Source organism: Tinamus guttatus, unplaced genomic scaffold (assembly GCF_059628265.1).
Source record: "Tinamus guttatus ecotype Peru unplaced genomic scaffold, ASM5962826v1 Tinamus_guttatus_pri_ptg000339l, whole genome shotgun sequence".
Classification (NCBI taxonomy): Eukaryota; Metazoa; Chordata; class Aves; order Tinamiformes; family Tinamidae; genus Tinamus; species Tinamus guttatus.
This window is the reverse complement of record NW_028288873.1, coordinates 219,128-245,404: the sequence shown is the minus strand read 5'-3', so window position 1 is coordinate 245,404 and position 26,277 is coordinate 219,128. Positions and strand designations below refer to the sequence as shown.

Genomic DNA, 26,277 nt, shown 5'->3' with positions numbered 1-26,277 from the left:
AAAAATGTACCCCTGCAGTCCAGATAGTTATTGAAACTCTCTTTACCACAGCTGATGTTATGATTTTATGCCTCTAAGCTCCTGATGCATATTCAAGCTTTTAAAAGGCAATTTAATACGTTAAGAAGCAGCAGCAATGAACCCTCGCAGCCATAGGTCATGTCTGGTACTTTATCATCTATCAGTTTCTTTAATAAGGAGAGTCCAAAACTCAATTATAAATCCATTGATACTTGCGTCTAGTGTAACATTTCTACAGACAATTAGTTGATGCAAACCCCTTGATGTATGACTCAAGTAGGTCATTTTAATACAGTCATGCAATTAAAAATGCCTTAAGAATACAACTTCAAAAGAGCCACCTACAGAATTTTACCCTGCAGAAGGAATAGGAGGAGGTGACCCAGAGACGGGCCCCAAATTGCTCCTGATTTCAGGAAGCTTCTGGAGTGAACGGTGGGGATGCTCCTGCCGCCCCAGCCCGGCTCTTCACTCGCCCTCTGTTTATAGATCCCTGTCTTTACCGAATGATTCATCCGCGGGAGCTGGCATCTCCCAGCAAAACTCTAGAAACCTTTATAGGTCAGGGTGTGGACATTGTGAAATGTTTTACTGGCTCTTCCACCTATTCTCTTCTGTTTCCATAATAGCATGCAAACTCTGCTCTCGACAGTGCTGTAAAGGCCAGGCTTTTCCTTCTGGTGCTGAAGTGCCTTGATTTACTTTTGCAAGACTCCAATGTATATTAGCAAGGCACAAATTTTGCCTTGTAGAGAAACTCATAAATAAGAAATAAACCTGCTGCTGTGTGGCTGCATCACCAGAAAAAATGTATGATTAATAGCACAAACCATTACTGCATTACCTCATTGCAAACTTCTTCCAAAGGATCAACAATTCACTTACCAAAGCTGCTTATTGTAATATACCTTAATAACTTCTAACATTTCTACAAGTGAAATGAGCCATGACTCATACACATTCTGGAGTGCATTCAAGTCTGTTATAAATCATGCTGGAGGATTTAGTGCAGGACTTCCTTAAATGGCAGGTGAAACTACGAGAAATGATTTGCGAGCGCGGATGGTTTCAGCCTCCTTTTATAGCCTCTTTAAGCTCATGTCTTTTTAGTTTGCAGAAGTATGGTTGCATCATTACCAAGACTTAGAAATGACATGATCTCTTATGGATATTTTTCTCCTATCCTACACCATCCTTCTTTTACCTCCCATCTCTGCTTATATGGGAAATGGAACAGATTCATTTTGAGTTTTTCCTTATGATGCTTCAAACTTCCAAGATTTCAGTTTTCCCTAGGCCAGCGTCACTCAACTCCTTGATGCTGAGGCAGCATTTTGACATATATTTAATACCAATGTAGAATAAACTCAAGCTAACAGACTGTTCAAGTAGCTTTAAAGCAATAAAATAATAAATGTAGTAAAAAACAGAAACAATACAATTCTCAGACCCCATAAGATTTCCTTGCTGTAAAGATACTAGAAAGGACACTATAGGATAGCTTGGGTTAAAGGTTGCTATAGTGATGGACTGAGCCTTTGGGTAAAATGGCATTGAGGACATTGAGCCAAGACTTAAGAGGAAGAAATACCCGTGTCATCTCTTCATGGAGTTCTTAAATACCACAAAATCAGCAAAGATCCCCCAGCACAGTGTTTCCTACAGGACTAATTTTACTAGCGCTGTTGACACCTGTAAATTTAAGAACATGATCAAATTATGTGCAGGATCTTGACCAGCAGCACACGCTTGAAATGAACCCATTAACTTATCTCGTCGGTGCCATCAGATACAGAGGGACTGTTGTAACCGTCGGACGGCTCTTGGGAAGCCCTGTTATCTGGGAGCCCGTAAGTGGAAGCTGCGAAGTGATGGATTCTAATTCAGCCTCTGTCACTGCAGCCTTGAGGAAGTTGTGTCATCTCCCTTTTCAATTTCTCAAGCCATAAAATGGAAATGATAACACAATCCACACTTGTAATCTCCCCAGCTTCATCTCTCAGCGTGTGGGAATTTAATGTTAACAGTGCGTTAAAGGGCTACATCATTAGCATCATTATATGTGATTTAGGGAGCAGAGCTCTACTTGTGCATGTATGGATGCGTGGCCTGTTCATGAGGACACAAATCAAGTTCTGAAATAATGAGTTATCATTGAATTTAGAACATTTACTGGGAAGCATGTGGCCAGTGATGCAGTATCGTTACCAATGATACAAATGGCAATGACAAGTAGTATTCTAAAGCCACGGAAAAGTCGCCAGGAATATGGGAACAAGAGAAGGGAATGGGGTGGCCAAGTGGCCCTGAATCGCGACGTTAGAGCCTGGCACCATCAGCGATGTCGCAGCGAGCCGTGAGGTCCAAGGCAGTGACATGGGGGTAAGAGAAGGTTAAAATGTGCAGAGCCGCAATGGGAATCCTGCACGAGCGCCACTTAGTTGTGTCACCCGGCCCGTGCGGAGCGTGACACGGGAATGCAGGGCGCGTGTCACAGCACAAAGCCCTGAGCCTGCAGGAATGCCAGCTATGCAGAAGCCTGCACTCAAATACAATACAATACTGCGTTTTTTTTGTTTTCTTTCTCGTTTCCTATGAAAACCTAATGCAAAACATAAATCTTGCATTTGATTTAGAAATAAGGCGCTACTTAGAAGCTTTTATGACATTACAGCAATGCTGCTACGTGCTGTAAAACTGATTAACGAATATGGGTACAAATACCACAGAGAACTACTCAAGAACACCCAGACACATTCTGTCCAGATGCCGTAAACACCAGGCCTGGCTTGTTGGATCTGGTAAGCCATAAGGAAGGACATTGTTAATTAGCCAAGAGTAACTAATCCTGTATTACAAGTTTTACCCAATTTAAAGAAACCATTAGGTAATCCATTGAATGCTTTGGGGATGTCTTTGTGCAACAAGGGTGGAGAGTGGGGGGAGGAAGGGGGATCACGAGCTGGTCCTAACACGCCAGTAAGAAAACATTGTATCATGGAGATGGACTTCATGTTTTAAATCCGCATTTTCTTTGAAATTTTCACCGTTTTGTGAACCTTGTTTCAGAGCAAAGCTGGTAGCGGGAAGCCCTTGTGAAAAACCCGTATGAGTAGGTTTGAAGAGTGCAGTGACAATTCTGCTCGTTGCTGTGAGGCTGCCCAGAACACGCTGTTCCCTGGGGTCGGCACCCGGGCTCCTTCTGCTCCCTTTGGGCACTTCCCTTCATTCTGCTTTCCAGGCTTCCGTGTGTAGAAACTCCTAATGATAGTTCTGTTTCTCTTAGTTAGTACTGAAAATACTTCTGTTTGGGATTTGGAGCTGTGTTTTCCCTTCTGTCCCCTCCCTCTCGAGTCATTTTTGCTTGAAACCATGTTATGTGGGATTTAGTTTTAATAAAAAATAAGATTCATGTAAAATAATTTCTATTTTTTGTGAACTGTCTCCCCTTCCTCCACTGCCCCTTAGTATGTGCTGTAAGTATCGGTGTATCCTGACTGTAGAACTTGTCAGCTAAATCAGTGAACATTCATATGAAGGCAAACAGGTGAACTGGTGTTTTGAATGAAATAGGACACGGAGAAAATAGGAGAGTGTCTACAAAGTGCTTACAAACTTCAAAGGAAAAAGAAAATTCTACAAAGCTGTAAAAGAAATACATTTCTAGTGTGTGTATCCTGCACGCTGTGCATTTTAGTAAAGTGTGCTTTATAACAATGCTAATCATGACATTTAGCAGTCGTATATAGGAAAGCCTAATGTTTTGCTTGTATAAATGCCAGGTGTAGTAGTGTACCACTTGATTACTTGTGTCACCTCTTTTGTTCTCATTTACGTCCTTGCAGCTCCACGTGTGCTAAAACAATGCGGCCTTTGTAGTCCCTTGGCCTCGTTAGCGCCGTCACGCCAGCCTGGCGCACACTCCGTGGAAAGCAAACCAGAAATTCCAAGACAAGTAATGGAAAAGAATTTATTGGCTGCAGTGAGGTATATGATAAGAAACATAAGACCATAGAAAAGTAGAGAGATTATTCATTTTAAATTATAGTTAATTTGGAGAGCAATAAATGAGTCGCAGGTGGAGATCCATGCCCTGGTGAGGTGTACATAATACAAGGATTACCAGCTCAGCCAGTCATTCTCATGGACAAGTTTGTCTTCAGCGTTTTGTGGATTAAGCTCTTCACGCTATCAGCTACACACAGAACTTCTCGTTATGGCCTGCAGATCATTCACTGCAGGAGTTCGGTGCGATCTGGCCCCGCGCGCTCACGCCTGCTGCTGGATCTCGTTGACGGTGGAGGCCACGACCTGCCCGTTGACGCTGTCGTGCACGATGGCTCTGAGCTTGTGGTTGGGCAGCCCCGTGTGTTCTGAGGGAAACGAAGGATTAGTGAGGCACGAAGCAGTGCTGAGGAGAGGTGGTGCCCGGAGTTTCATTTGCACAATGTACCAGCTACCCGCGATGGGGCCTGTTCAGCTGGAGAAGAGAAGGCTGAGAGGGGACCTGAGCAGTGTCTAGAAGTACCTCAAGGGAGGCAGTGAGGAGGATGGTGCTGGTCTCTTTTCACTGGTGGCCACCGACAGAGCTAGAGGAAATGGCCACAAACTGAAGCACCAAAAGTTCCACAGGAACTTAAGGAAAAATGTCTTGACAGTGAGGGTGCCAGAGCACTGGAACAGGCTGCCCAGAGAGGTTGTGGAGTCTCCTTCTCTGGAGATCTTCAAACCCGCTTGGACACAGTCCTGTGCCACGTGCTCTAGGTGACCCTGCGTGTGCAGGGGTTGGACTAGATGATCCCTAGAGGTCCCTTCCAACCTTAAGGATTCTATGATTCTCTGATTTCTCGCTCCATGTTTCACTTTATCTCTCCATGTTTCCCTTATTACTGCTCTTGGTGAAACGTGCTGCCAGAAAGTTACCCAGGCCCTGTCCAGGTCAGGGCAAATGAATAATCCGCCGCATCCCAGCCAGTGCAAATCCAATTTCGGAGCAGATTAACCTGCCTGATTAAATGTCTGTGGGTCATACTCATCCTGGAGCACAAGTTTCCAGACATGCAGATTTTCTTGTTGCCCTCAAGCCCTCGCAGTGCGGCGTGACTCCCACTGTAGGGAGTCAGCTTTCTGCGGCTCGGGAGAAGCCGGTTTAGTCACCGAGCGGAGTCACCGCGCGCCCTCGTGCCCCACGAAGCTTTAGGCTGGCCGGGGTTTGGGACACTGTGTTTCAGTGGCGGGAGGCGGCGTGCGGAGCCAGACTTAACTCCACATAAACCTTCCCCACTGCCTTTGTGCAGAGGCAAATCATTCCGAGTTAAATTTGGTTAGAACTGACAAAACAACTTAAAAATTCACTATAGAGAGCCAAGTAAGAGACTGTTACCTTTAGTGTTTGATTCAGATGTTCTTGTCCTGTAAAGAAATGAAATGGAGGCAAAATGAGGGTACTCATTTGAAGTAGTTACTCATCCCCTTCATCTCAGTGATGTTCTGAGGAGAGCGCGCACCAATATGAAAACGAATAAAAACAAACAAACAAACGGGACCTTTTTGTACCCTGAGAACTTTTCTTCTTCTGTAGTCTCCTACTCCTCTCCCCTCACCTGAAGCCCTTCCCTTAGGCTTGGATTATTGCTTCTCTTGTGGGATTATGCAGCATTCCCCATGTGGCGGATCGCTCAGGTTGGGCCCATTTTCTCTTCTGAGGAAGAGCCCAGTACTTTGGGCTATCCTCAGGCTTTTTATCATGATCCATCACATTAAAATACCAGCCCTTCATATTATGTTGTGGAACTCACAAGCCTCGATTAAACATAAACAAACAAACAAAGAACCTGAATATGAGAAGTCTCTTCTCATCTGTACCAGTCAGGGCAGATTTGCCTTACCCGACAACATTCCCCTCCAGCAGCCGGCGGTAAGTGGAAATTTCCTTCTCCAGACGACTTTTGATCCCAAGAAGAACCTTATATTGGTTATTTTGGTGCTTGATGTCCTGACGAACCTGGTTTAGCTCTTCCTCACACTTGGAGATGATCCGTTGCATGTTTTGAAGTGCCAGAGCATAGTAGTTCCGGGTGTCAGCCAGGGTGTCTTCCAGCATGTGTTTCTGACAGAGCAGAAAAGGCCAATTCTACAGTTACTATTTATGTGACATGATAGTGCAGAAATGCCAGCAAATCTGATCTCTAGCTAGAAAGCTGTGGTCGTTTAAATACCTGTTATATAAAACTTCTCCAGAGTCTCCAAATTATGGCTCTGGGAGCTTTCATCTGTAGGAGATGGTCAATATTTCTCATGGTTCATGTATTTCATGCATAGCATAGGGGTTATCAATAGGAAATTTGTATAACTATCTCTCTTTCTGGACATTTTTTCCATCCAGATCATGTAATCAGCTATCCGGTCCCTTCTTTCTCTTCTCTCCATGCACTGGTGGAGAGACATGTACTTCTGTTGCATCTTGGTGACAGCTGCTCAATGTATTTTGCAGATTTGGGCAAAGTCAAGCATGGACCAAATTGCAGCTTCGCTTATACCGTAATAATTGCATTAAAATGATGCTATGTGATATGCTATGGATATAAATACAGAGCTGATCCAAGGCAACTCTGAGAATTTGTGAAGTAAGGATGACCAGGCAGAGATGTCTACAACAGATACCTTACTCATCTGCGCCTGCAGCTCGATCTCCAGGGACTGGAGGGTACGTGTTAGATCCTTGATCTCGTTCTCACTGTTGTGTAGCTGCTCTGGATTAGGAACTGCTGCCAGAGACATAGCTGTGCTCTGTGGAGCAAAAGCAAGGGGAAAGCTCACTGATGGTCTCGTATGGCAACAGGGATCTGCAAAACGATCAGAAAACAGCTGTTACCTGTTCTCTGTACCAATTGTCCAGGCTTTTGCGGTTCTTCTCAATTATAGCTTCATAATCTTCTCTTATTCCTGCTAGAATCTTGGCTAAATCTTCGGGTGGAGTAGCATTTACCTTGACATTGACTTTGAAGTCCTGCGATGAGCGATGTGCATCCATATCCTACGCATAACAGGGGAGACAAGCAAGGTCACTCATGAGAAGGGGAACAGTCTTCATTCCTGTCCTGCCTTCTTCACTTCCATCCTCTCAAAATGCACAACGTGTTTTTTCCTTTCTGGTGGGATGATTATTATACGTATTCAGTTAACACAGTTTGGAAATTTCATATATGGCTAATACTGTGACATAAGTTAAACCCATAACCTACATGTGTTTCCGTGGCAGAAGCATGATAGAGAAATTAAAAACATGGGAGATGTTTCCAATTTCTGTTACAAAGTTTCTGGAAGATACATATGCAAAGAAGCAGCACTGACATTTTATAATTACTTATCTGCTAGGAACCTAATCCTTTCATGTAAGCCTAACAGTAATTTCATCTTTCTTACCCTCTATGTTAATATTTATGGAACCATAACTAAGTTTACAGGAGAGTCAGTTCTGTGTAATTGTTAAGGGAATAATTGGATTAAAACATATAATTACTGTGTAAACAACATAATTACAAAACAAGTCAGACTGGTGCGGTCACATTCCTTTTGGAGTAGCATAATCCTGTGCACCAGGTACCATTTTGGAGACACCAGGATCATGTCAGGGTAGTGACATCACGGGCTCTGAAATGCAGATCGACTGGACACCCCGATGTCTCTGCTGCTTCCAGGAGCTGCTTTGCTCTAACTATCCCGTGGTCTGCAAAGGGATCAGCCAGGGAAAGTCTCTGCTGCGGCTACGTAACCCTTGGATTTCTGTTCCCCCTTTTAATAAGCCACAAACGCAAGTAGGATTCTTGGTTCTGCACCTGAAAATGACACCAGGTCAAGCAAAACCAAAGCAGCGTGTTTTCAAGCAGTGGTAAAATATGTGTGGGAATATTACAGCTTTGTAAGAATCCAGAGCAGAAAGACCCTATGTGTCTTAATATCCACATGGATATATTCAGATCAAAACTCCACCTAGCCCTGCATCTTATTTCTAGCAACGGACAGGAGCAGACGCTTTGGGGATGTGCTTAAGGGCAGGCACGTTTAGTCTGGTCCTACCACCCTGAATTTCCAACTTTAAAGAAAGAGTTTTTTCCAAGACCTGTCCACAGAAATGATATATCCAGAGTTCCAGACTCAAGAAGTTGGTTCTGGAAGAAAACAGTAGTTTATTTTCCTTTCTGAAATCCCAGTTTAACTGTTGAAGTAGAAAACAAACCTCACGTCTCATCTATTCTCATTGGTTTCTTTTGAAACCTGATTGGGTTCTGAATCATCTCTCCCATTTATAGATTGTGGATCTTACTCAAAGCTAATTACACGGTAGTGAAGATTTCCATGATATGATTTTAGCAAGTGGCACTTTTTTTACCTCCTCATGGTCTTTCCTCCGGAGGATGTGCTCCTCTCTCAAGCCTTCGATCTCCATCTCCAGATCCGTCGTCACGATGGTGAGGTTGTCGAGCTCCTTGCGCAAGTTCTCCACGTCGCACTGCACTCCCTGCCTGCGGGACCGCTCTGCCTCGTACCTGCACCAGGAGGGAGCAGGAGGAGCGCGGTGAGAGCCCTCTCCTCCGGCCAGGAGGTGCCTGGGGCCTCTCGTAAGGAGAGCAGAAAAGCAAGGAGACAAATCCTCCTTTTAGAAGATGTTCGTTCATAATTCTTGGGTAATTTTAAAAGTAAGATCTTTTTCTTTCCTCCTCCCAACAACTCCTCTATGACAAGGAAGAATGAACGTTTTATTTTCTTGTTTGCATCTTAGCATTCGTGAGGTTGTGAGTCTCAAAAGCTTGCTGATAGAGATGTCCAATCCACATCCACCATCACTGCTTTCTGTAGGTTTTTTTTTTTCCCCAAAATGATCACTTTTCAGTCCTACAGAAAGCAGGGAAAAGGCTGCAGACATCAGTTATTAACAGATGTCTATAACCTCCTGCAGTTTGCCAAGGTATGACAAAGTCAGAAAAACGCTGCCACATCTTCCCTTGGGCAAAAGGAGCACTTTTTTTCTCTCAAACTCAAAATCTCCCTTTATTTCTTTAATATTTCGTATGTCTCTATATTCCTTCAGTAGATGGGACTCGTTTCTGAACGTGGCCGTCACGCAGAGCGGCCCGTTGGGAGCACGCGCAGTCCGGCCAGGCAGGCGCTGCGCCACGGAGTGACCATGGGCTGCGCGGGCAACCGAACCTCATAGGAGATTCCCAAGGGCTGGGACATGTTCCAATAGCTCGGTCTGCTCCACATCAGACAACTGACGGGACTGCTGAGAAGTCCAACTTACACAAATGATTACATTAAACATCTTGGCTTCTCTCCGTGCTGTCCTGAGCAACGAAGGCGTGTGCTGATAGCTGGGAAACTGGCTCGTTACTGGGGCAAAACTTCCGAGAGTCCAAAAGAGAAGACACTGAAGGGTAGGGATTTCCCGTGGAGCGGGATGGAAGAGATAACTGCAGGAAGCAGAAAGATTTGGCTGGACCGGGGAAGCATATGAGGCAGAGATGGGTTGATTTGTATTCCCAGTTGATAATCTTTAAATACCTTTTGTCATAAGTATTAAGTGTCTGCAGTAAAACCTGCTCTTCAGGACCTGAACTAAGTATCATAAACAGGGTGACTCAAGATTGTTCACCAAACATTTGTGTTTTGAACATCCTTTCTTACCTTTTTGATTTTGTTTTTGTTCTGTGTTTTATATATTCCATAAGACACACACAAAAACCCAGATAAAGCACTTTCATACTGGATTACCAAGAAAACAGAAAGAATTATTTTCCTTAGTCCTTTTTCAAACTTAATCAGGAAACCGAAGAAGAACTTACTTGAGCCTGAAGTCTTCAGATGCCATGTTAGCATTATCGATCTGCAGGAGGATGCTGGCGTTGGTGATCTTGCCATCCTCAATCTGCAAAACCAAGAATCCAGCAACAGACTCAGTGATGGGGTAAAGAGAGGGCGAATAAACTTTGCTGCTTGGGTTGTCTGAATAGATTTAGAATCAGCTTCTGAAAGCACAAGTCCCATGGTAAGGAGAGTAGGTGAATAAAAACATCTTAGATTCAAGATTTATTTAGATGCTACCACAATTTTTGCCCATAATCTTACTTTTCTCTTGTTCTTCCTTTTCTGGAAATGATGTAGGAAGAGTCATCTATTGCTAGCCTGGTAGGGAATATGAATAGTGCTATGCACATTTTATTGTATATTGTAGAATAAGAGTCACTCACTCGCTGCTTTTTTGCACAGTGATTTTGATTCTGTTCAGCACTGCAGGAGGAACAGCCACAGTCATCTTCAGGGCAGATTTCAGTGAGAAACATTCAGCTGTATCTGAGTACAATTAAACTACTGGAATTCATAATGGTGCTTTGTGGTGTTGAAGCTTGCCCTAAGAAGCAGCTTTGCAGGACAAAGTGCATCACATCATTCATGCAGCATGCTCGGTGTGCACCGAGAAGACTTTGAATTCCTTATCAACACGAAGTAGCTTTGGTCCATAGATTGGAATATGAAAAGTTGGATATTCCATTCACATCTTTGAAAGTACCTTGCTTGTAATTAGGAGGAGCTAATAATGTGGGGGTGCCATGTCTTCCCTTCCTGAAGAGGCAGAAGCAGCACAGCCACAGAAGGCTGTGGATCTAACAGGCGCCTGCACTCAACGTTAGCAGAACAGGGAGGGTTATGGCCACAGAGAAATCACCTGCCATTTAGAGGGCCCTCAGCACCCTTCAGCAGAACTTTCCACACCTAAATGAATCACAAAGGAACCAGGAAATGACAGAATTATCCAGAAGTGTCAAAAGTTGACTTCTCTTGGTAAAAAAGGAGGTGTTGTGGAATGTATTAACTAATCAGGAAGACAGGACAAGCTGTTCGTTCTTAGGCAATTACCAGCAGACCTTGGGTATCGCCTTGGGCCAAGATCCAGGGCAGCCGAGGAGCTAAAGCGCTACCCTGCCTGCAGTGTGGTAGCAGAAAACCCATCCTCCAAGATGCTGAATTTTGCTGTAGAAGGTGGAAACTGAGAGTAACTGCCCTGCTCATCATGAGTTCAGATGTCCAGGCAAAAGTGTCCTCCCAATGTAGGTCCAGGGTGAGTTTGTCTCGAAGTTTAGTCAGTCACTGCGTCATGGACTTCCTGGGTTATTGGATATAGGATCCTAAATTCACTCTAATACTCATTTCAGGTGCTAAATCACTCTCCCTATATTTCATGTTATTAACTAGTGTGTTTATGTTTAATAATTATATGTTATATTTTTGCTCATTTTACTGGCAGACATGGCAATAATTGTGCTAATTTATAGAGAAAGTAAACATTCTCAGTTAAGTCACTGACTTGTACCCTGTAAATTATCCTTGAATGGCCCATTCCTCCCCGCATGAGCAGCACGTTGAACACGTGCCGGGGCTGAACCGGTGCTTGGGATCACGGGGCGCCGGAAAGGAGACGTAGGGCCCATTCCAAAGTGTGGGCTTTACCCCCGTCTTCCTAAGTGTTTGGGATTTATTAATTCCAAGTGAGCGTGAACTCATTTAGACTGTTGGAGAGCAAATATTTATCTCTGGATCAGCTAAAAAAAGAAGTGCTGAAGTGGCAGGTCTGCAGATTGATGACCTTTCTTTATCCTTAAAAGAGAAATAGGTGATGACAATTCCTTGCACATCGGCTGTGGTCAGAGTGCCTCATCTCCTGCCTGCAGGCAACACATTTACCATGAGGAGAGAGCTTCATCGAGTGCCTGACCTCGCTCTGCGGAGGTGCCAGACGATGCCATTTCCGAGCCCTTTTGAAAAAAGAAATCTCAGGGGCTTGAGAAAGCCAAATCCCCGTGTTGGAAACGGGGGGAAGCTGCAGCTTCATCTTATGGAATGACTTTGCTTTTCGCCTCGGATGGCTGCGTAAAGTTAATTGCTCAGATTCGTCACCGAGACGGTTACAGTGCTAAGAATGTTCATTAGGAATACCAGTTAATATTATGCTTAAATTTGAAGACACGTGAGTTTGGGAGAATGAAAGGGTTACTGCTGAATGTTAATATTAAGTATTGGCAAGAACTAGAAATTCTCCTTTTAATTACAGTGAAAACATCCAAAGGAATTTGTCGCTGCTATTTTCTTAATTACAACGAAGTATTTTTCCATCTGGTTACATAAGCTGCTTGGACCTAGAAGTCCTGTAGTTTCATTGTCTGCTGCCGCAGGAATCAAAGGAATAAAGCACAAGAGGACGTCTAAAGGCAGCAGGCATGAAAGAGGCAGGCTCCTCATTTCGCCTGCTTTGTAATTTGCTGAATGCACGTACAGTCAAAAAGACCAAATTCTGCCAGACTTCGTTGCCCCAACCACGCTCCCATGTTCAGAAAGGAACGCTTGGCAGCATATAAATCCCTTTATCCTAGCAGTCCTTGCAGAATCCCCTTTGTCTGCTTCCAGCTTGTCTCTCTTATACCCCATTCTCCTCCTCATGAACACAAAGGGTGTCTATGCCCTTTTCATTAGCATTTCGAGCATGTAAAAGGTTTTATGAAGTTTCTTTTAAAGGCTACCCGTCAACTCAAATGAATACCCGGCATGTGGAACGACGTAGACCCTTGGAGCTCCCCCTTACCTGTCTTTGCATGTCGGTGACGCTCTGCTCGTATTGGTTCAAGTCATGCCTCTTGCTGTGCGACTTTGTCTTGTGCCACTCTCGGATGCAGCTTTCCAGCTGAGCGTTGGCTGCTTCTAAGGCACGGACCTTGTCCAGGTAGGCGGCCAAACGGTCGTTCAGGTTTTGCATGGTCTCCTTCTCGCTCCCCCCCAGGAAGATGCTGTCCCCATGGCGCTCGCCGAAGCCTCCGCAGGACGCAGGAGCCAGCCAGAGGGATCTGGCGGAGGAGAAGGAGCCCTGGGTGCTGCTGGCAGCACCGTCGGCGCTGGAAGGTCTGTACGAGCTCCCGTGCTGGGCCAAACCACACCCTGCAATACCCCGCAGGGACCCAGGAAAAAACTGGAAAGGGCCTTGGCTGCTGCTCATGGTTAGCTCGGCTATGGATCCAACCCAGTGTTTCCCTGCCTCGCGCTCACTGAGCCGCCTCGTAGCCTTCCCCGAGCACCTTTATGCCTTTTCCTGTGGGAGTTCCCTGCGATGAATGACTACAGCAACAAGATTGTGTCATCGTGAAACGTGCTTCCTCTTGGTCAATTCCGAAGCATTTATGAGCCTGCACACACTGTTGTTATGATTTGGGATCACAGCCGCATACCAGATCGCTTTCCTTTTCGGTTGTTTTTTTTTCCTCCTTTTCATATTCTAATAGTGAGGTGTGGCCAGGAGCACTAGGTGTGGAGCAGGACCAGCTCTGCCGCTGCTTTTTTCTAACCCCGTAGTAAATACGTTGTATTTTCCTGTTTGCAAGGGGCCAAATACCTTCCGTGGCAGCCGCTAGGAAGAGCGAGGGCAGGGCCACCTCTCCGAGGACACTTGTCATTTTCTGCCTTTCTGGATTTCGCAAATCTCGGGCCTCAGAGCGATGGCAGCACCTGGAGCGGCAGCGTTGGCACCGCCGAGGGGCAGGGGGCTGAGCAGAGCTGCATTTACCTGTATCATTTACCTGAAACTCCAGCCCACAGGGAGCCAGGTCAAGCTGTTCCAAGGTTTCTTCCTCCTCATTAGCTGCCTGTTTTGAAATATATGGGAGTTAGATACCTAGCAATCATTTCTACTGATTTTTCTTTTGTGCTTCATGGTGCAGGTCATTTTTCAGTTTCAATAGTCATGTTGAACTAGGAATTACAGCTATTATTAGTATTAAAATATCTGCAAGTTTAATATGTGCAAACTATTGGGAAAATAAGTTGGTAATAATATTCCAAAGATTCAGGTCAGAGTTGGGCCAACTTTAGGGGGAGACTTATTTCCTTTACGTCAGGTTAGGAGTTAACACACAGTCAGTGAGTTTAGCTAAGCCTAAGTATGGCTGCAATCCTCAATCCCAAACAACTCAGACACGAACATAATGGAGCTAAGTCAGAGATTGCACCCAAAATAATGATGTAATGATCATTGTTTTAGGATAAATGCACGAGGTGTGATGCTGAGATAATGCACTCAAAGAGAAACAAGTCGACGTGCTGATAAGCTGTCAGAAGTTGTGAATGGTACCCTGGGGTTATTGAGTTTACCTTTGCTTTTCCATAGCAGTTTTATAGCGAGATTGATGGGTACGCTAGAGGAAGGAGCTTTGGGAAGAGGCGGAAAGCAGCGCCTGGTCGCAAAGGGCTCGGCGAGGAGAGGCACCTCGTGTTCCTGCACGGCTGCGGAAGGCTCCGCTCCGCCACGGGGTCTCTCCCTTAGCACTTCTGCTGCTCCGGCACAGCAGGGTCTGTCCTGTGGGAAGCCTGAGGAAGGCTCTTCCCACGGCAATGCGGAGCGAAGTCTTGGTGCACTTCACCCTTCCCAGGAGAGGCCGGGGAAGCTCCGACCCTCGTTTGCTGCACTGGGCAGGATTTGAGCTCCTCCTGCTGGTTCTGCATCAGCTCTGCTCTTCTCAGCAGCTCTTGGGTTCTTTTTACCAGTTACATTTCCACTTAGGACCTATCCCTTCTTATCCCCCCATTTAATTGTATGAATATGCCAACATTTTAATTGCTGGGGGGAACTTGCCAATGAAGATAATATTACCCAGTACAAGGTAGGACTGCCACAAAATGTTCTGGTAGCAGGTGCCATTAACAGCTGAATTTGGGTATTAGCACTGTTGCTTGCTAATAACAGCTTGAAGTACACAGCAAAAGTGAAGCGGTAACTTGAAAAGGAGATTATGTCAAGTCAAATATCCTCCTGTTGGGTTCATCTGACCAGTGATTCATTCCGGATGGAGTTTTTTAGCCTGGCAATTCGGTAAGCTCATGTTCTATGAAATACTATCTGAATGCTAAAAATGAATCCTTTTTTTTTTTTTTCACCTGGATTCACACAGTGCAAGTCAAAACTTGGTCTGAGGCTGAGGCTGACAGTTTGTGAGAAAAATAATAGCTTCCCTCTTACTCCCCAATAGCTTCACTGGGTATCGTGCGGTTCTGAAGAACAGACTCGTGTTCTCTAGCACGTTACACCATGGCAGTGCGGCCAGAGCAGTGAGAGCGTCTCCTCTGGAACCCAGCTTGGCCCCAGAAGCCCCTCTCTCATTAGTAGTTTGCCTCTCATTTCAAAGGAAAAGTTACCATCTTGCATCCAGCCATATGTGTCGAGGATCCATGGAAAAGACCAGAAAAATTTTCTCCGGAAAGCAGGCCTGGCCCTTCTGTGCCAGGTGGGAGCTCCGGGGCTTTAGGGAATTCTTTAGGTCACAGAATACAGAGCAAGGATCAGGGTAGGGAAATAAAACCCGCTCAGCAGGAGGACCCAGGGCTGGGAGCAGGGACAGAGCGGGGCAGCGCGTGGGGCTCTCCGTGCCGGCCGCATCCCGAATTCCCAGCCCTAGCTGGGCCGTTCCGGGTATTCTGATCCCACCGTCTCGGTTTGGGTTTGGGGGCATCGGGGTGGGAAGGACATAGAAAATTCCAGATGAAACGTTGTGCATTTCAAATAAGCTGAGGTAGGTGGCAGCAATGGTTCGAAGTTGAGGTCAGTAACTCGATTCTCTTGCTCCCAAGAGAGCTCTTCATTGTGCCTGAATCTGCCTGTTGCTTCAGTGCAGTTGTAGGAGCTGGTAGCTGTAGAGGTGACACAGAGCCGACCACAACCGCGGCCCCTCCAGAGACGGGTCCTTCTGGCGTCGGTTCCGTTTCAGAAGGCCGAACGCGCCGTGCCGAGGGCTGGGCCTGCAAGTCCATGTCCGGAGCCTGGCCAGGGTTTGGCTCTGCAGCTCTTCTCCATTCGGGATAACCTCCTCACTCCTTTTTCCATCTGAGATATAACCAAGATAGGAAGGAAAACAAGACAATGAAAGCACTGGGTTGGAGTTTAGGTTCTCATGGTAGTTAATTTTTTGGATTTCCGGTCGGCTCATGCAGGCTCCAACTGGGATCCGGCCCCAGCACCTTTCAGAAAAGAGGTCAGGAAATCTCCAGGATCGATTTCTAGCCTGATTTTGGCAAGAGCTCTGCTGGTAGGGAAACTGCTCAGGTCTTTGCACAGGGGAACCAAGTTACCTGTGTGTTTAACAGCTCGTTCACGAAGCGCGCGCAGGAAGCGCCCGGGTGAATAAACGCGAACGTTTTCGGTGCCTGCGGAGGCTTATTAAGAAATTGGCACCGGAGCTTCCTTTGCCTGGGAAGCTGCCAGACTTTACAGGAGCAGGTCCACAGCACCGGAGACATTCGGAAAGCAGAAGGGTCATTTGCTCCGATGCTAAAGCCTTGCAGGAGGGGAGAAGTCCCCTGAAGAGGATCCATCGGGAAGCAGCCGGGCAGGACGTCATCGTTGCCGCTCTCGGGTCATGAGCAGGTTTCATCATCACACCTTGTCCTCTGTCCTCCAGCTCTTCCGTGATGGGGCGGATTTTCATGGGATCCGAGGTGCTGGTGCATTCTCTGTTACACGTGGGAAGCCAGGAATTCTGCAGGGAAATGTGCAGACGCATAGTAGGAAAAGAGTATAATTTTAAAGGATGGTGAAAGGCGCTGCCTTTTGCACTGAGGGCGCTTGCAGTCCTGCCCGCCCAGCAGACGGCGGCAGGGGGACGTCTCCCGCTCCGGGCGGATCTTGGCACCCAAAAGGGTCCCGTAGTCCCGGCTGTGCCGCTCGCGTCGCCGCCGCTCATCGGGCTCCACAGCTGCCCTCGGCTTCTGGCAAAGAGCGATCCAGCGTGGATTTCTAAAGGGGAGGAAAAGGAGCATAAACACCTGCCAGCGGTGCCGTGGGTGTCCATCCGGACCTGCCAAAACAGAGAACCTCAAGTCGGTCTAATCCCAAATCAGTGCCAGTTTTGTGCAAATTTAGGGTTGCCAGATTTCCCTTCTGCTCCTTCCATTTTGCACTCATTTAATTGTTATTAATGATTATTTAAAAGTTTTTGAGTGACAGGAGAGTTTTTCCTGGCACACGCTTAGATAAATTGCCCTCTCTTAAGCGTATGAGCATCTCTTGAAGTGTGGGTTGCCCAGGTGCTCTGCGGAGTAGCCCAAGTGTCTCGTTTGTGTCAGTCAAAGGTAGAAGGGGATTCGGAGTGGAGCCGCCTGCGCACCCAGCTCAGCCCCTTTCCCGCTCGGTTTCCAGGCCCGGACTGCTCCGGTGCAGATGGCCGGTCCCTCACGGTGCCACGGCTCTTCTCCACTGGACATCGCCTCTTGGTTTGGTTCCTGCATCTGAAAATTTGAGAACAAGGAGAAGATGGTTCCTCTGCTTTGGAGCAAAGTCAGTAATTTGGTTTTGCGTGCCGGTGGCAAGTTAGGCTCCACATGACCCGCACCTTTGTGCAGGACCAAACCTCCGCATCCTTGCGGTTATTGAGGTGCCTTGAGGTTCTGCTCATCCTCCTGGAGAGCTGAAGGACATTCCGTTGTGTCCTGCAGGGTGGAATTGCCCTCTGGGTCAACAAGAATAGCAGAGTTTCCTCGTGGCTGCAGTAGGAAACGTGTCGAAAGACATTCCAAAGGCTCGCCCCGACACAGATTTTATTTTTAAAATATGCATTAAAAGGTAACTGCAGATTTAATTATCATGGGAGAATAAGCAAGCAATCATGCTGCATGTCTTTTTGCTAACTCCATGGCTATCTTGCACATTGCTCTTATGGATTAGAGTTCTTTTCATTGCCTTCTATCTAATATATTCAGTCCTGCCTGCCCTCATGTGCTATTCTGTGATGCTGGTTAGTCTCTAATTAGTTTATATTTGCTGCCTTTAGGCTACATATTTATTTATTTATATTTTATCTCTTCATGGCTCTTTTTGAGGCAAAACAGCTCTTCCATCAGGGCTTTCAGCTGCTTCTCCAGGTCGGCTCTGCACAACGTCGGCTCATCCAGAGCCCTGGAGGCCGCTGGCATCAGCCCCCCAAGCCTGGAGAAGACCTTGTTCGCCCTCCAACCTTCATATGTGATGCAAACAAATGCAAAGCCCAGGGACAGAGCTGGCAACGCGCAAAAGGCTGCAGTCGAGCCTCTTTTTAACACCACAGATTTGTGCTAATGCCTTTTGGTTTTAAAATATTTTTTCTCTTTCTTTTTTTCATTAGAAATGTTCAGAGAAGCTGGGTGCTGCTTAGTGCTGTCCTTCTGAAAACGGCTATTGCGTCCCCTGTGCACAACACACCTAAAACAACTTGGATTTGCTCCTTTGAGCTCTTAAGTCAGTTTTGTCAAATGACACGTGATCCTCTATAGATCGGATAGACCCTCAGAGGAAATGCAGACGTTAGAGGCTTTTGAAGCGCATGAAGACAGAGGCAGTTGGCCAAGCTCTGAGGTCCACTCGCTTGGTTCTGGGCTCTCTTGGTTCTGGAGTCATCAGCCACCAGCCTGGCCTTGTCCAGCTGCAGCATGAGCTTCACATGGCTCCTCTTGGCACATAAAATCTGGAAATAAGATGCAATGCTGAAAAACAGCTTAAAAAAACCCACCTTTCAGTCCCCGATGCCGCGCTCCGGGCCAGCGTTCTCCCGCTCCCTGCTCCTGCTGCAGGCGACAGGCCGGGCGCTCGCCCGGGAGCTGCGTCGCTTCCCTTGCGCTGCCGCTGCCGATCCCTCCGTCGCGCCGGCCGGCAAAGCCCGGGCTGTAGCAGGAACCAGGTGAGTGTGGATGGATGCCAGAAGATCCCAGTTCAGCAGAGGGGCCTGAAACTTCCATCATGCCGTGTGGGAGACCTGGAATCCTGGAAGAAACCCTGGAGCACACTGAAGAAATCCTAGTAAAACCACTACCTGCACCACAGGATCCCTTTGCACGCCCTGAAGAGACAGTTGGAATAAAGTGGAAGTCAGGGTGTTAGTGGCCAAGGTGAGCAGAGCTCGGATTAGTTGGAGAGCTCAAGTTATTGAAGCCTGGAGGGCTCGTTCCTCAGTTGAGCATTTTATATCCTGAGCTCTGCGCGGTGGCAGACTGTAGAAACCACTTCAATTGGGAAGGTTTATACCAGTTTTCTAAACAATCCTGTCAATCCCATTGTCTGTCATTTAGTTGTTTATAAACAATCAATCTCCCCATAAAAAGCTGAAATAAGTTAGGACTCCCCAGGCCTCTCTTTGCCACTCCAATACTTGTATTGTGCCATCAAAAGGACATTTTATCATGCCTTAAAAGTAAGTTTGGTCCCGGCTGTATGTCAGGGCAGTTGGTTTGTGGCTGCTCATGGTCACCTGCACCCTGCTCGTATGGAAAGTGAGAAAGGACGAGGGAGCAGAGACGTGGCGGGACCCGTAGCAACTTCCTAGGCCAGAGGATGTCGTGAGAATAAGGACGTAAAAGAGGATGACCTGGTTCAAAGGGGTTGGGAGGAAAAGGAAATTCCTGGGAACGTACCATTTTTTACATCCCGTTCTGCGGATTGCAGTAGTGCAGGGTGAGGACTAACAACAGGCTCCCCGAAAAGGTTATGTTAGCAAAATACAACATTTATATGAATGTTTTATGTGCTTCTGAAGTTGGGATTACTGGTCTCCAAGGTTTATAAGCTCCTCTCTCCAGTTGCAGCGCTGTTGGTTTACAAACTAGCTTATTGCTGAGAAAACAGCCGTGCTGCTGATGCAAAAGCTGCAGGAACGGTGTGTCCTGCTGAGCGTGTGCAACTGGGAAAAAACAACGCAGAAACCAATGACCTTGCACAAGCAGGAGAGAAACTTTATTACGGTGTTTCACAAGAGCACTACAAAGCTGCTGGTGGAAAAGGCTCCCCAGCTCCGAGCCCTAGAGCCACAGAATCATGTAAAAGAAAGAGCAAATTTAAGGCAAGACACCAAGTTGCTGCACATTATTGGGTTAAATTCCTGTGCTTTGGTGAAAGCAAAAGGATATTTCTGTTAGCATTAGCCAGTGTGTAGACAGAATGGTTTCCGTGCCACTTTATTAGAAGCTGTTTACTGAATCCCCCCTCGAGTGCCCTGTTCTGGTGACCGTCACAGTGCAGATGATCTCGGGTACGAGAGGGCCTTCAGTATTGCTTTTTACGGGTATTTCTTGTCACGAGTAGAAACAACTTTTCCATCTACCGAGTCTTCCACGCTGATGCGAACTCTTCCGCTGCTCAGATGTGCTGCGGAAGGAGAAAAAAAGGGTCATTCAAGCAGGGGAAGAAAAAATGCGCTGGTGACACCCTGCAGAGCTGCGGGGCCTTGGCTGGCTGGTTGGTTTCTTTCTACATATCAAAGGGCCTTCTGAAATGGGAGAATAAATAATAAAAAGGAGGAGTGTGCAGTTTCCTCATGAAAGTCTCATGTTAAATTTGGAGGTATTGTGTTTATGTTATATGACAATATAGCAATATAGCAGTGAATTCAGGAATCTCTGTGCTTTGGATTTTATGGATTTCCATATTTTAGGACTATGTTAGGAGTTCATGTAAACCTTTTGGCAAGCTACCGGTTTCAATATTTTATAACATAAAATATTTTATGTTCATCTCTAAATGGTGAAGGATGTGGTCCTAGCGGAGAGACTGTGATCAATATCTGCAAGACCAAATCCCAACCAACACCACCATAGGCTCCTTTAACTCTATTTTGCCGATTCTTTCAGGCCCCTCTTTACATGCAAAGTTTCTTACCGTCCTTAGGGGTCCATCCTGGCAACCTGTGGAAAACAAAAAGATGTTTCATTAACGACTCCACCTCTCCAGGTGGCTGCCCTGGGGAAGCAGGAACATCACCCAGACCAGCCCTTGCTCTTGATACATCTACATGGACCTTTTTCCTCCTGGTCTGGAGGTTTAACTTGAGTAAAAGCTGCTCTTGGGGTTTACAGGGCTCCAGGCCTCTGTTCTGCCAGCGCAATCAGTGAAATTTCCCAATCTGCAGTCAGTTTAAAAACCACAAATTACCGCTTTACGATATGTCGTGTCATTAACGTTATCTAATGTGCCCGGCGTTCGTGTGTGGCAACGTACTGCGAGTCCTGGCCCTCGAGGAGCTGGCGGTACGTGGCGATCTCCTGCTCCAGGCGGCTCTTGATGTCCATGAGCATCCGGTACTCCTGGTTCTGGCGCTCCATGTCGCAGCGCAGCTCGGCCAGCTGCTCCTCCACGCTGGTGATGAGCGCCTGGATTTGGGCTAGCTGGGCGCAGTACCGGGCTTCTGTGTCTCGCAGGTTGGCTTCCAGGCCGGCTTTCTGCAGCAGAGCAGTGTTAAACTAGTTATTGCGTGGGATTTTTCCCATAGAGAGAGAGTTAAAGGGAAGGGAAGGCAGGAAGGAAGGAGGGGAGAGGTGCGGGCTGTAGGCGCTGTGCCGGCTCCGTACCATGCTGAGCTGGGACTGCAGCTCGATCTCCAGGCCCTGGAACGTGCGTCGCAGCTCCGTGATCTCCGATTTGCCTGTCTGGATCTGCTGTGTGTGCGTGGCCACCTCCCGGTTCAGCTCGTCGGTCTGAAAGAAAAACATACAGTGAAAAACAGATTGTCTCAAAATTAAAAAATACATACTCGGAGAAAGGGAAGGCCCATCCCATCTTCCCCAAATTACTGCTTCTTTTGCTACCCTTCAGCTTTTTGTGTGTTATCCTTCTGACTTCCCTGTTTTGGTTTGGGAGGAAGCAAGCGCCGTTGCTGAGCGCTTCTGGAATGAGGCGTGTGACGCCGCTGCTGAAAAGCCTCCTCATGGTGTTTGTGAGGAGACGTTGGAGCTTAGGGACACACCTGCGTGAAGAACCAGGCCTCGGCGTCCTTGCGGTTCTTCTCGGCCAGCGCCTCGTACTGCTCCCGCATCTCCGAGAGCACCCGCGTCAGGTCGATGCCGGGAGCCGCGTCCATCTCCACGTTGACCGTTCCGCTCAGCTGGTTCTTGTACTCCTTCATTTCCTGCGTGGGCAGAAGGCAGAGGACACAGAAAAGATTATGCTCTATATTCCATATGCTCATCTAGGTTCTGCCAGCGGGAAGCCCCGCGAAGCTACATGGTGCCCTAGTTATCAAGTCCTGGAGGTGAGACACACTTGGAAACATTTGCCAATCCCTCTCCCTCATCACAAAGACTTTTCCTCTCTGTCTCCACACACACATGTATATCCAGGTATGTTCCTTTGCCAAGGATTTTGCAGCTGATTATCTCAGTGGCACACGCTTATGCTGGTAAAACTGAAAACTCACAGTTCTGGATAGTTTGGAATTGGAGAAGTGCTTTATAGGGCACAGTGTGGATTCTTGTGAGATTGTGGTTTTCTTCTTAATCATTTAGCTGTAAAACTCTCACTGTGGTTTGGTTTTCCCCCCAGCTGGAAGGATTAAGTGCTAAATGGAAGGAGTTTTCTCTCTGTGTTGCCAGAGCCCTCACCTCCTCGTGGTTCTTCTTGAGGTAGGCCAGCTCCTCCTTGAGGGTCTCGATCTGCATCTCCAGGTCAGCCCTGGCCAGGGTCAGCTCGTCCAGGACCCTGCGCAGGCCGTTGATGTCAGACTCCACGCTCTGGCGAAGGAACAGCTCGTTCTCGTACCTGCAGTTTTAAAAAGAAACAAACGTTGGAACCCACAGGAGTTGGTGGCAAGAGGAGAAAACCCAACGTGCAGGGACGGTGCTGGAAGAGGAGAGCGGTGCCAGGACCTTGTCCCCCTCGCAGCAGGACCTCATGGGTGGCTCTCTGTGTCCCCAGCCTGGCTAGCGAGTCACTGCGTCCTTCCTTTCTTAACATACAAGCTATAGAAGCAAAATGTCTGCCTGTGGTTTTGAGATATGTTCTTCAGTGACAAACATTTTTCCTAGGCAGGAAGGAACATGAAATTTCAGCAGAGAGAAGGAGGGAGCTCGGAAGGGCGCTGCGCTGCACTCACTTCAGGCGGAAGTCGTCCGCGGCCAGCCTGGCGTTGTCGATCTCCAGGATGATCCGGGAGTTGTCGATGGTCGCTGCAAGGATCTGGCGGAGACAGACGAGATCCCTGTGAGTAACGGGAAACACCCCCGTTCCCGACCCCTCGCTGGGGCTGCTGGAAGCCGTTCAACAAGGCAGCAGAGATTTCATTAGCTCAACATAGAATCATAGAATCATAGAATCATAGAATGCTTAGGGTTGGAAGGGACCTCTAGAGATCATCTAGTCCAACCCCCCTGCATACGCAGGGACACCTAAAGCACGTGGCACAGGACTGCATCCAAGCGGGTTTTGAAGATCTCCAGAGAAGGAGACTCCACAACCTCTCTGGGCAGCCTGTTCCAGGGCTCTGTCACCCTCACTGTTAAGAAATTTTTCCTTAAGTTCCTATGGAATTTTGCTTTGTGCATTGCAATAGCTATTTTATTATGGCTTTTATATGGAAACACTAAGAAAGCTGAACTCCTTGCCACACTGCAGATGCAAACCAGGTATGTGGGACAGTGTTACTGGAGCCCAGAAAGGCAGGTTTGGCTGTGGGACACGAAATACCTCGTCCTTGCTGGTTCTCCTTGTAACCTTTATATCTTCTTTTCCTTACAAGTTCAAAAGTACTCAGTGGATTAGTGAGAAGATAAGATTTACACATTTAACATAACTGTAAAAGAGACTTGCACAATACCTGATCTTATCTTTGCCCTGGGGAATTATTTTTCCAGGCTATGAGATCCACTATGAGATCTTTTACTGTTTCACTCTAAATCTATTGCTAATTCTCAACCCACTTACCATGCTTTGCTAGTACAATCATTTTAGTTTCAGCAAACTTCACCTTTGCAGGATGACACATTTGCAGCTTAAATTAAGAAAAACAAAACCTCGTTTCTCCTGGAAGGTTCTAACTAGAACATACTTGGGTTTGGGGAAGCAGTTCGTTATGTGGAGTTCTGTGGCTGGGTTTGGGATGTGCAGTTTGGCCGTACCTTGTCGCGGAGCTCCTCGATGGTCCTGTAGTAGGGGCTGTAGTCGCGGTCGGGGCTGGTGGGCGCCTGTTTCTGGTACCACTCGCGGATCTTCACCTCCAGGTCGGAGTTGGCCTCCTCCAGCGCGCGCACCTTGTCCAGGTAGGCGGCCAGGCGGTCGTTGAGGTTCTGCATCGTGATCTTCTCGTTCCCGGCGAGGAGGCCGTCGCCGCCGCCCAGGTCGAGGCCGCCGCCGAAGCCGCAGGAGGCCCCCCAGCCCGCGCCGCCCCCCGCTCCGAAGCCGCCTCCGAAGCCGAAGCCGCCGCCGTAGCCGCTGCCAAGGCCGGCGGCCAGGCTGCTGCCATAGCCACCTCCTGTCGAGGAGACATAGCGCGCTGAGGACACGGACACGCCGCGGCCCCCGGAGCCGCCGTGGATGCTGGGCGCCCGGTAGGAGCCTCCCGAGCGCACGGAGGAGAGGCGGGAGCCGCCGCTGCCGCCGCCGAAGGTGGACGAGGAGCTCGCTCTGAACACGGTGGTCATGGTCGCTAGGGCAGGAGCAGGAGCGTGAGTGCGAGTGTGAGCGTGAGTGCGAGTGTGAGCGTGAGTGCGGCTGCTGCCCGCGCTCCCTTTATATCCCCGGCGTCGTGAGGGGCCCCCGGCCCTCCCTGCCCGGATTCCCCTCCCTAGGGGCGAGGCCGCTCCGCTCGGCATTCCTGCGCATCCCAGGGCCAGGGCTGCTTGTTTTGGCTTCCAATTAAACAAAAGGGATGATTCAGGTTACTGTTTTTTCTCCAGGCTACGGTTCTGAAACCTGCAGCGCTCGCGTCCAAGAGTGGAAAAACAGCGCCCGTTCGGCCGCACCCGCGGAGCCGTTCGCAGCGCTCGCCCCGCCAAAAAGTGAAGCTCGTTTGAGGCAAAATTCCACTTTCATTGAAAAAGGTGCTGTTATCGCTGCCCTGCACCATGCCCAACCATTTCTACCCATATTCTTCGTGTTAAACACTTAGAATTCAATTTGTCACTTATTTTATCCCTGTTCTTTGCTCAGAATTGATTTTTAGATTTTGGAATCTGAGCTTTTAGCACATCATTGCTTGGGGGATAGCGAGCATCCTCAGTGTACAAGGAATATGAGATGGAAGTAATTCAGCTGAAAGAAAAAATGCCAGACCAAATTCCCGTTGTTCTGGGGAAGCCTCTACAAATGGGGTTTCAGATGGAACCGCTCCTTAGTGAAGGATGTGAATGCTGCCCGTGGGCACTAGGAAATGGAATGGACCTGGAAAATAAGGCATGGGACTGACTTCTGGAAGTGATGTTATCCTTCCATTCACACAGGGAGTTTTGAATATTGGTCTGGTTCAATCCTAACAGCTTTCTTGTGAAATTCAGAAGTCAGGAATTCATAATTCTGTTGACAAGCAGATTTTAATGCTGCAACATTATGGGAAACCAGATTTTGGAGATTTTCAGAGCCGTGTTCAACAGCCGGGGCGCGTCCGGGGACGCGGCCGAGCGCGGGCGGTGGCACCGGGTGGCTTTGCGGAGAGCCCCATTCTCCCTGCAGGGCCGGGTGACATTCCTGAGGTGGAAGTCACCGCTCTGTGACAGGAGCCATGGGAGACCCAGCCCCTGGGGCTCGGCGGGTTGAGAAACCCGGGGCTGAGAGAGGTGGGACCGAAGCAGGGCCGGAGCGGAGATGGGCAGAGCGTTTTCTGGGTTTTAGCTCCCATTTATTTCAACATACAACTTTGGAATCAAGAAAAAACAAAGGTTTGGTAACAAAACACAGTATTTTCCACAGTTTTAAACATATTGATAGCAAAAGGCCTCAGAATACAGCATGGGTGCTGGGTGGAGAGCTGAGGCAGGAGCGTGCGCTGGGAGGAAGGAGCCTGTCCAGCTCCTTCATGGAATCATGAAGGAGTCATGGAATCGCTTTGGTTGGAAAAGACCTTCCAGATCCTGGAGCCTCGTGTGAGCGGCAGCTCCGCGTCCTGCTGGAAGCGCCCCGGGCTCCCCCGGCGCTGGGCGAGGAGCGGCTGTTTCGGAGCCGTGGAAACCTGTTCCCGCTCCCCTGGCCCTGTGCCGCCGCAGCTCCGTTTTGCCATGGGGCAGATTAATAGTCCTGAGGATCTCGCCAGATCTCTCCATCTCCAGGAGTTCATATCTCAGGAGACAAGTTGGGACAAGCTCTCCTAAAGATAAAAAACCCTGAGGTTTCTGGAAGCCCCCTGCAATGTGGCTGTGCTGCAGGGTGCTCGGTGCAGGGCTCTGCTCCCACCACGAGCCACTTCCTTCCAAAAAATCCCACAAAACCACTCCGAGAGA

General features: G+C 47.8%; 2 protein-coding genes across 2 annotated transcripts; both read right to left on the bottom strand.

Annotated features, from left to right (window-relative positions):
* Window positions 1–4,283: 4,283 nt before the first annotated feature.
* LOC104573903 (keratin, type I cytoskeletal 23) lies at window positions 4,284–13,066 on the bottom strand. Its single transcript, XM_010221123.2, has 8 exons — window positions 12,659–13,066; window positions 9,867–9,949; window positions 8,414–8,570; window positions 6,896–7,057; window positions 6,685–6,810; window positions 5,910–6,130; window positions 5,405–5,433; window positions 4,284–4,394 (listed from the first exon to the last, which is right to left on the bottom strand). The coding sequence occupies exons 1-8, from the start codon at window positions 13,064–13,066 to the stop codon at window positions 4,291–4,293; spliced, it is 1,290 nt and encodes a 429-aa protein (XP_010219425.2). The 3' UTR covers window positions 4,284–4,290.
* A 7,066-nt stretch (window positions 13,067–20,132) lies between these two features.
* On the bottom strand, window positions 20,133–24,486 carry LOC104580734 (keratin, type I cytoskeletal 19). The gene is made up of 8 exons (XM_010228254.2): window positions 23,965–24,486; window positions 22,944–23,026; window positions 22,453–22,609; window positions 21,819–21,980; window positions 21,424–21,549; window positions 21,074–21,294; window positions 20,735–20,760; window positions 20,133–20,224 (listed from the first exon to the last, which is right to left on the bottom strand). Exons 1-8 carry the CDS (start codon window positions 24,484–24,486, stop codon window positions 20,136–20,138), a joined length of 1,386 nt encoding a protein of 461 aa, XP_010226556.2. The 3' UTR covers window positions 20,133–20,135.
* Between the last annotated feature and the right edge of the window lie 1,791 nt (window positions 24,487–26,277).

What these genes read in the sequence shown, in the direction of transcription:
- LOC104573903 (XM_010221123.2), bottom strand. Translation starts at nt 13,066, where the DNA reads ATGAGCAGCAGCCAAGGCCCTTTCCAGTTTTTTCCTGGGTCCCTGCGG. An exon ending in TCTGAAGACTTCAGGCTCAA is followed by an intron (nt 8,571 to 9,866) that starts GTAAGTTCTTCT and finishes CTCCTGGTGCAG; the next exon opens with GTACGAGGCAGAGCGGTCCC. An exon ending in GGAGGAAAGACCATGAGGAG is followed by an intron (nt 7,058 to 8,413) that starts GTAAAAAAAGTG and finishes TGTTATGCGTAG; the next exon opens with GATATGGATGCACATCGCTC.
- LOC104580734 (XM_010228254.2), bottom strand. Translation starts at nt 24,486, where the DNA reads ATGACCACCGTGTTCAGAGCGAGCTCCTCGTCCACCTTCGGCGGCGGC. An exon ending in TCAAGAAGAACCACGAGGAG is followed by an intron (nt 21,981 to 22,452) that starts GTGAGGGCTCTG and finishes CTGCCCACGCAG; the next exon opens with GAAATGAAGGAGTACAAGAA. An exon ending in TGCAGTCCCAGCTCAGCATG is followed by an intron (nt 21,295 to 21,423) that starts GTACGGAGCCGG and finishes GCTCTGCTGCAG; the next exon opens with AAAGCCGGCCTGGAAGCCAA.